This window comes from Dysidea avara, chromosome 9 (assembly GCF_963678975.1).
Source record: "Dysidea avara chromosome 9, odDysAvar1.4, whole genome shotgun sequence".
NCBI lineage: Eukaryota > Metazoa > Porifera > Demospongiae > Dictyoceratida > Dysideidae > Dysidea > Dysidea avara.
This window is the reverse complement of record NC_089280.1, coordinates 35636249-35646729: the sequence shown is the minus strand read 5'-3', so window position 1 is coordinate 35646729 and position 10481 is coordinate 35636249. Positions and strand designations below refer to the sequence as shown.

Below are 10481 nucleotides of genomic sequence, written 5' to 3'. Positions count from 1 at the left end.
ATCGCGTAATTGTGACACAGGTTGGGTTTTGTGTCATATCTCCGTGGTCTTTATCTCGATTCCTTTCAAACCACCAAAAGGCACTCCTACGATGGTTACTCCATCTACATAGCAATTTTCAACTCATTCCATGAAGCGGTTTACCCTGTAGGCGTGACAACAAATCGATCTTGTTTTACGCGAATAATCGGTCATAACTCCTGAACCATTCATCGGATTTGTACCAAATTTGATGCTAGGATTCGCCTTTGGACTCCCTGTCTGTGTGCCAAATTTCAAGGCGATCGGAGTACGCGTTTGCTTGTTATAGCAATTTTTGCAAGTGTGCGAAAAGACGAAGAAGAAGAAGAAAAAAAAAACGAAGAAAAAAAAAAACGAAACTTTGGCAGCTCGTATCTCGGAAATGGCAGGAGCGATTTCCTTCAAATTTGGAATGTGGACTCCCTTGGCTGGCGGGCAACTGTGTAGCAAATTTGGTTCCAATCAGATAAGCGATCACCGAGATACAAAGGTGTGAAAATGACGTTTTCGTTCTTCCTGTCAATATACTCACGGTGTGGCGCGCCGGCTTCTTGGGCCGCACGACACACTACCGTGTGTCTTGATCCATAGGAACTCTAGAGAGTGACTTATTATCTCAAAGTACCCCTTGTGGAACCAAATAGACATTAGTTTATTTATATCTTGCAGATGTCTCTGATATAAAAGTGTAAGAATTTTGGAGAAGTGTTTGGTTGGACCATTCTCAGTAGCATATCTTCCAATGTCAGCCCTGTCTTTGTCACAGTATGATACAGGTCTTCCCCTAAATTTATCTGTGTTTTTGATCTCAAGCTTAACTTTGGTTAATTGCATGGCCTGAGTAACTGTATACATTACAGACCAGTCATCATGTGTTGATTACTAATGGTGTCCATGATGATGATAGTTGCTGTTACTGTGTCAACGTGGTACTTCAGTGAACCTCAACAAACCATAAACTAACTTTACATTTAACATACACCAAAGCATTTTACTGTGTAAATGATATTTATAAAAGGGAGAAGGGAGTTGGAGATACAGGGCATACAATATACTTTAGGTGATACACACAAGGTAAGAAAATTACTTCATGCTTTAATTTCAGGTAACCAAACTTCCATGAACTGCTGCTAGTAGTTTAATATGTGTAACAACATAATGATGTGTGGAGAGTTGTATTAGTATAGTTCAGGATATATATACAAAACCACAACACCACACAACTGGCTGTAGATAAAAGATGAAATGTACTTCAATGTACTACAAGTATAAACACGTTAATTAAGATAGTTGCCAAACAGGAATTGTGGTTAACCAATACATTCATCATCCCACCTGTTGGTTTAGAAGTGTAAACAAGAATGGGAGGGACTTTTAAGTATAAAATAGTAATATACAAGGTACCCATATATGCGCATCATTATATATAGAACATTGTACAAGCCACCCTAACCAACCTTATTAGGGAGTAGAGCAAAAACTTCAAACATTAGATTGTTATTGCTTGACAGAATTAGCTTGAACTTTTCATGGAAGAATTTTAAGTACTGCTTTTACAATGATTGTTGTTACAGCTGTTATAACAGTGCTAGTTCTAGTTAGTGCTAAAACAGTTGATGGATCTGTCATAGATAACTGTTGTAGTGTTACAGCTAAAGGTAACTACTTTGCTACAAAGAGACCATCTTCAGGAATATACACCATCAGGGACCCCTGCTCAACAACCACATCAGGAAACATAGCAACAGTGAAAGGATATTGTGATATACTAACTGATCACTAACTGATGGTGGAGGATGGATAGTAATCCAGAGGAGAATACAAGGTGTTAATGAAGACTTCAATAGATTCTGGTGGGAATATGTGGTAATCTCCAAACTGAATTTTGGTATGGACTACACTCCCTACACTGTTTAACCAGTAAAGGACAATGGGAACTATGGATAGACCTCACATTTGCCAATGGAACTGACATTTATCTCCACTACAATCACTTCAGTGTAGGATCACCAAGTACAAACTATACACTAAGTATATCAGGATTTACTGGGATTACTCCATTTGAACCATTTAGTGGGCATCGATTAAATGGGCGACCATTCACCACTCACGACAGAGATAACGACAAGCGTTGGCATGCAAATTGTGCAGTTAATGGACATGGTCCTAATGCTACAGGTGGATGGTGGGCTTTTGATTGCTTTCTTATCAACCTCAACTACAATTATGCAGGACTATTTGGGATTATCTACCTTGGTGACAAATGGTACAATCCATTGTTTGCTGAAATGAAAATACGTAAAGTAGGATGTACTGCCTAGTAACTCTCATTCACTATTACTGTTGTGTTTTAAAAACTTTGTTAGTAGTTACACTCCTTGTATTATGTTTTATTGAGGTAGATGAATACCCCCTTGCACTTTCGAATATCCTGGGTGTAATGGCTCCCACCCACGTATTGACTGAAGAACCAACAGACCTCAGTGATTTAATGCATTTCCATACTGCAAGATTGGTTTCCTCTTGGGATAAAAGCGGTCTTCCCTGATGTTTCATGGGTAGATTTTTAATTGGTTTTGTATTTCTAACTTTTATACGCTTGCTTTTAGCTCGCACAAGTATTCAAGCACTCTTTTTTGAAACATCTCACAGATGCCTCTGGCACAAAAAATCTGAGAATTTTGGAGAAATGTTTGGCTACAGCTATTGGACCATGCTCAGTAGCATATCTTCCGATGTCTTTGTCACAGTATGATACAGGTCTTTCCATGAATTTCTCCATGTTTTTGATCTCAGGCTTGATTGCTTTTGTTAGTGGTCAAGTGCTCATTGGTATAGATTCCTACCTCTCATTATTCTTTGTCTTCTTGAAGTACTTCAAAAGAGCCATGAGTTCAGCAAGTGACAGATACATGTGCTACACAGCAAACATCACACCTAACATCACTTAAAAGTTATGTAACTGGCTGGCTATTTGGCAGATTTAAATTTGATAATTTCATTGAAAATTCACCAACTGCCAAATCTAATTCCCTGTCAAATTTTCTGCTTATGTGATGATATGTTGCACTACATATAACTTCTTTCACTTTATTTTTATTTCTTGGAATCCTCCTTCATGTTTTAAATTATTAAACTAGTTTGTTTACTTTTTCTGTTATAGTATCTCAATCTTGCTGTTGACTACAGGTACTCTCATAGAGGTATCCTATGAATAAATCATTGAGCGAGTCATTGTAAGTGTACTGACAAATCTTTAAAGGGCATATCCTATTTACTTAGATAAACACTGCACCTTCAATAGTAGCTGTACTGTAGGGGTGCAACAATCAATTTTTAAAATAAGGGCTACAATATTGTTTTCGAGCATCAAGTGGTAGATAGTTGCCACATTGATCTTCAAAACGAAGATAATAAATACCACAGTGTTTAACCAAGTAAATATGGTAGTCACCATGTTGTTCTGTAGAGAACAGATTATTATAAGTATTAAGGGGAGTGGTCGCTGTGCTAACAAGCCAATCATTACAAGTACAACTGCAGTGCATCTACATCAGTTACTCAGGCTGTAAAAAATTCAGTTGTAATAGTAAAACTTTAATGTGCTATATAACAAGTAGGAGTAATCATTTGACCACTTCCACTTGTACTGATGTATATAGACCTGCTAGCTTAGGTACCTGTCATATTGTTATTGAGAAAATGATCCATAACACCGTGACCAGACAGACTGACTAATGGCTTTTGACACAATAGTTACATTACTGGTTTCCGTAATAGCATTATGATTTCACCAAAAGTCACCCTTCTATACAAAGATCGCTTTTAGGGTAAATACCTTTATTGCAATAATAAAATTGTCATTACAACTAATCTTGTGGGTAACTTTTGCCTACATGAACACACATATAACCCAAATATGGGAATAAACTGCAATATTAAACATCATACAAATCATCCTAAAATGACCTTATTAGGAAGCATAAAAGACTATAAAATTATGTGATGTACTGACTAGGAATCATTTCCATCAATCTTTTAGTAGCAATAAAGTTGATAGTTGACAATGATTGTTGTTACAACTGTTATAACAGTGCTAATTCTAGTTAGTGTTACAACAGTTGATGGATCTGTGATAGATAACTGCTGTAGTGTTACAGCTAAAGGTAACTACTTTGCTACAAAGAGACCATCTCCAGGAATATACACCATCAGGGACCCCTGCTCAACAACCACATCAGGACATACAGCACAAGGATATTGTGACACACTAACTAATGGTGGAGGATGGATAGTAATCCAGAGGAGAATACAAGGTGTTAATGAAGACTTCAATAGATTCTGGTGGGAATATGAACTAGGATTTGGTAATCTCCGCTCAGAATTTTGGTACGGACTACACTCCCTACACTGTTTAACCAGTAAAGGACAATGGGAACTATGGATAGACCTCACATTTGCCAATGGAACTGACACTTATCTCCACTACAATCACTTCAGTGTGGGATCACCAAGTACAAACTATATACTAAGTATATCAGGATTTACTGGAATTACTCGTATAGACCCATTTACTGCATATCCTTTAAGTGGACAAGAATTCACCACTCGTGATAGAGATAATGACCGCAGTAGCAGAAATTGTGCAGTTGATCAACGTGGTGTAGGTGGTACAGGTGGATGGTGGCATTCTAGTTGCTTTACTATCAACCTAAACTACAACTATGCAGGACCACTGTCTGCTGCATTTATTCACCTAGGCGACAAATATCATGTTCCATCATTTGCTGAAATGAAAATACGTAAAGTAGGATGTACTGCCTAGTAACTCTCACTCAGTATTACTGTTGTATTGTAGAAACTTTGTTAGTAAGCTACATGCATCCTTTGTGTAATGTAGTAGGATATCTTTAGATGGTACAGTTGCCATTTTTTTTGTACACAATCAGTTAATATGACTGACTTATAGTACCACACAAAGAATGGTGGGAATTCACTAGTTACATCATTTTCATAACAACATGGTTCTTCAATGAAGCACATATGGCAAGAAGGACTACACAAATCAGAAAATGCAAGTACAAGCTTGATAAAATTTAACGTAATAATCCTTAGTCTTTGTGTGTCAGTCAACACACAGGGACAGAGGCTCATCAGCAGCTTAGCTAGTAGTTGTGAATCTGAAAATTCAAAACGATTATTCCAAGTACACATACCAATAATTGTAGCATGGGAAATCATTATCATTGAACTAGCTAAACTGGAAGTCAATACACCTTTATACTTATACAGATCACACAAGCATGGTTGAATAGTAAGAATTTATTTTTCAGCAGACCCTTATTTATCCATACCCTTGTTATCCAAAGCTATGTAAAGTTTTGTAGTCTAGTGCTTTACATACAGTATCACTTATCCATTAGAAAACAGTTGAGCTACAGTAACTGTTATCTATACCAAAATAGCCACTCCATTAAAAAAGAGTTCAGTCCCCCAAAAAACCAAGGTTAAAAAGTTGTGAAATCAAAGGTGGCAGACAAGAAATGACTGGAATGATGTTAATGCCAATCATTTAAATTATCACACCATAATCATCTAACATGAAGTACCCTGTAAATTGACTGAAGCACAACGAGTTATGGCGATTTTCTAAGTGTTGCAAAGTAGAAGCAGAAGGCACAGGAAAATAATACAAACTTTGAAGATGCATATCTCCATGACAGCTGGACAGATTCAGCTCAAATTTGGAACATACCCTGAGGTAGTTTCCGTAGCAAACATGGTTATTTTCTGTTCAGATGCTATCGAGCTATGGATACATGAAACTGATGAAAGTAGCATTTTCTTGGTTCCTGTAAAATACATGCTTGTCTGTCGGGTTCCCACATTGGCTGCTATCATGTCTTGATTTAAAAAATTATATATGCACACAATCAATGACTTACGAGTACATACTCTGAGTTTATACATACACTGAAGAGAGTATATACCCCTGAATATCGTTAAGTTATGATGCAACACTTTCAAGTTCACCCATTTCTCTTTGTATAATTAAACAGCCAAGCTGTAAAAAAAGAGTGCGGCCCTCAGAAAGGGTATAGTGAAAAAAGATGTGAAATCCAAGGTGCATGGCAGCCAGGAAATGGCTGTGATGGTAAAAATTTTAATAACAACAATTCAGGTGAATTTGGTGCCGCTTGGTCTTGGCACAAAATTCACCTGAATTGTCATTATTAAAATTTTTACCATTAACCTACCATCACAGCCATTTCTCGGCTGCCACCTTGGATTTCACATCTTTTTTCACCATAGCCTTTCTGAGGGCCGCACTCTTTTTTTACAGCTTGGCTGTTTTGGATTAGATTTCACTTCTTTTTGTATTTGTATACCCCAAAGCCGGCCTATGGCTGGCTTTAGGGCTTTTTAACCTATCATTTTTTTCTTTACCACAGGAAGAAGAAAAGATGAAGCAGGGTGATTTCTTTGTAGCTGACCTCTCTGCAAGGTGATCCTTCTAGCTGACCTCTCTACCGGACGACTTTTTTGTAGCTGAATTCTCTACAGGGTGATTTGTTTGCAGCTGAACTGCTGAATTCCCTACAATGTAACTTCTTCTAGCTGAACTCTCTACGGGTGGCTTGTTTCTAGCTGATCTCTCTACAGGGTGACTTGTTTGTAGCTGAACTCTCTACAAGGTAACTTCTTCTAGCTGATCTTTCTACAGGGCGATTTGTTTGTAGCTGAATTCTCTACAGGGCGATTTGTTTGCAGCTGAACTCTCTACATGATAGTTTCTTTATAGCTGAACTCTCTACAATGTAACTTCTTCTAGCTGAACTCTCTACAGGATGACTTGTTTCTAGCTGATCTCTGTACAGGGTGACTTGTTCCTAGCTGAACTCTCTACAGGTGATTTGTTTGCAGCTGAACTCTCTTACATGGTGGTTTCTTTGTAACTGAACTCTCTACAAGGTGACTTCTTCTAGCTGATCTCTCTACAGGATGACTTGTTTCTAACTGAACTCTCTACAGTGTGATCTGTTCATAGCGGAACTTTCTACTGGGTGATTTGTTTGCAGCTAAACTCTTTGCATGATTGTTTCTTTGTAACTGAACTCTCTATAAGGTAACTTCTTCTAGCTGATCACTCTACAGGGCAATTTGTTTGTAGCTGAATTCTCTACAGGGTGATTTATTTGAGCTGAACTCTCTACATGATGGCTTCTTTGTAGCTGAACTCTCTATTAGGTACCTTCTTCTAGCTGATCTGACTACAGGGTGACTTGTTTGTAGCTGAATTCCCTACAGAATAACTTGCAATGTAATATAACTGAGTAAATTATAAATGCAGCTGGGTGACCGTTCTATTAGAGTATCTCGATCTCGCATCTGCACGTAGTTACCTTTCGAATCATAACTCAGTGTTTTGTAATCCGATTCTTCTGTCCTACTGCAAGGACCTTCTATGATGATTATTTCAGCTACATACTGATTTTCAGCTCGTTGTTCTAAGCGGTTTGCCTGGTAGACACGAGAACTAATAATTTTTTTATTCATAAAAATCGATCGCGTAATTTTGACACAGGTTGGGTTTTGTGTCATATTTCCATGGTCTTTATCCCAATTCCTTTCAAACCACAAAAAGGCACTCCTACGATGGTTGCTCCATCTACATATCAATTTGCAACTGATACCTCCAAGGGGTTTACCCTGTAGGCGTGACAGACCTTCGACCTTATTTTACGCAAATAATCGGTCATAACTCCGTGAATGTTCATCGGATTCCTACCAAAGTTGGTACGGAGATCCGCCTTAATGAGCCCTTTAAGTGTGCCAAATTTCAGCCCAATTCGAGGACGAATTCGTGTTTTATGGCGAATTTTGCGCGAAGTGTGCGAAATGAAGAAGAGAAAAATGAAGAAATTAAAACGAACTTTTGTTCGCTCGTATCTCGGAAATGGCTGGAGCGATTTTCTTCAAATGTGGTATGTAGACTCCCCTAACTGGGCGGCATGGCTGTAGCAAATTTGGTTCCAATCGGATAAGGGATCACAGAGCTACATAGGTGTGAAAATTGCGTTTTCTTTCTTCCTGTTAATATACTCACGGTGTGGCGCGCCGACTTCTTGGGCCGCACGACACACTACCGTGTGTCTTGCAGTGGCGGATCCAGGGGGGTTTCATTGGTTTCCACGGAAACCCCCTTTGAAAAATGATTGCGTAACAATTAAATGTTTTAATTATCGCGGCGTGCGTCTCGATCGAGATACTGTAATTAGAGCAGTCACAGTAGCTACTAAAGTAGTGTGTAGGAAGTTTTTAATATATTTTATGTACTATTACTAGGCTGTGACCTTTTTTTTTTTTTTTTTTTTTTTTTTTGGTCTCACCTTACCAAACCAGACGATGTAGTGCAAACGTTTGCGTATCTCATGTCAATATATATCTCCACCTTCTAAACTGGAAACCCCCTTTATAAATTCCTAGATCCGCCACTGTCTTGATACGTAGCAAATAGAGGTAGCCAAAAAAAAACGTCAAACAAGCCAAATATGCACAGATCTGTACTCAGATTCAATGGATGAAGTATATATAGTGACACGTATATATCACTGTATGTTTATGTTTTAACCGTCCACTTGGGTAACAAGTAGCTAAAGTCTTTGAGCAGGCTGTAGGACCAGGTGTCCTACAGACCTTCAGCACTTGTGCTGTAAAGCATTAATAAATAAACTAGTGTCCATTTGGTTCTACTTGGGGTACTTTGAGATAATGAGTTACTCTCTAGAATTCCTATGGATATAGTTACATGAAAATAACAAGGAGAAAACATCCTGACCACCTGGTAGACTCCTGTAAGCGTTTGAGCATAAATCGGATGGCTACCTAGGTCCAGTCATGGATTTTTTCTCCTTTCTCCAACTTTTCAAACACACCTTAAGTAGCTGAAGTCTTTGAGCAGGCTGTAGGACCAGGTGTCCTACAGACCTTCAGCACTTGTGCTGTAAAGCATTAATAAATAAACTAGTGTCCATTTGGTTCTACTTGGGGTACTTTGAGATAATGAGTTACTCTCTAGAATTCCTATGGATATAGTTACATGAAAATAACAAGGAGAAAACATCCTGACCACCCGGTAGACTCCTGTAAGCGTTTGAGCGTAAATCGGATGGCTGCAGGTTCGAGGCCACCCAGGTCCAGTATTGATTACTCAATGGACCTTGCCACCTTGGAGATTATGTGCTCTTCAAAAAAGTCAATTTGTGGTAGTTTATGCATTGGTGCACTACAGATCATAGGCGATTCTAAGGGGGGCTGCTGAAAAATAAATTTTTTTTACATCAGTTGCAGTATAGATTGGCATTGTTATTTTCATATTTTTAGCATAAATTTTAGGCTGTTTTCAAGCCTTTAAATTACAAAAATCCAGCAGCTTCTGGGGTTGCACCCCCAGACCCCCCTGAAATTCTACTTTATATTATAGCAAAACAACAAAGTTATGCTGTTCCCTACTTGGCCCCCCTGTAGGTCAGGTCTAGAATCACCACTGCTACAGATCTACACTCAGTTGCAAGGAAATAATAAATCCATTATATGAATAGCTAACACCATAATTAGAGGTGGTGCTTAATATCACATATTACTAAACTTTTATGTATATCAAGTCAGTCATCATCATGTAGCTACAGTAGCATACAGTTAAGTATTTGCATTATATATTCAGCTAATATATATCTCTATATATATGTATACATACAGGGTTAACAAACATCAGTGTATTGTTTCCTTGCAATTGAATATATAGTCTGGGGCCTTAATGGAGCTCTGGTCAGCCCAGGCTGGGGATGGCTGTATGTGGCTGCACAGCTCCGTGGTGATGAATAAAGACCTGTGCTGTAAGTATCCTTTCATTTTAGCCAGGTGGTTTTGACGCCTACATGGATGGCCCATACCTATAATCTAAAATAATGGGAAACTTAGTTGTTGGCTACTTGCAAATGCACAGTGGATGCTCTGGAAGGTAAGGAATTTTTTTATAAAACATGTGAAAATTTGGTACACATAGCTTCAACCACTGCCAAGCTACAATGTACCAAATACTTAAAATTGGCATTTGTTTCCCCAGACTAGGTCACATTAATGATTATATAATACATCGCCGTTTAGTTTCTGCCTAATTGTAGTCACCATCTGCTCAGTACGTCCTTCATAATCTGGCTTTAGAATAAAAAAGAAGATACGTAGGTATTCTATCCCACTGAAGCCATACACCAAAGTAAATAACTGGGAGTTAAATGATAGTTAAACCCCAGTAAATATATGACAACATATATTCATGTGACACATTCACTTGAAAGAAGTGCAATCAAAGCAAATTAAAGCTATACGCGTGGACACTATCATGAACCATGGTAGTGGTTCATAATAGAGATCACCTGTTTTTGGCAAAAATCCTAATA

At 38.2% G+C, this 10481-nt stretch overlaps 1 protein-coding gene across 1 annotated transcript; it reads left to right on the top strand.

The window, feature by feature from the left end:
- Nucleotides 1-1882: 1882 nt before the first annotated feature.
- LOC136267705 (ficolin-1-A-like) lies at nt 1883-4846 on the top strand. The gene is made up of 3 exons (XM_066062854.1): nt 1883-1887; nt 1943-2331; nt 4128-4846. The coding sequence occupies exons 1-3, from the start codon at nt 1883-1885 to the stop codon at nt 4844-4846; spliced, it is 1113 nt and encodes a 370-aa protein (XP_065918926.1).
- Nucleotides 4847-10481: the final 5635 nt, after the last annotated feature.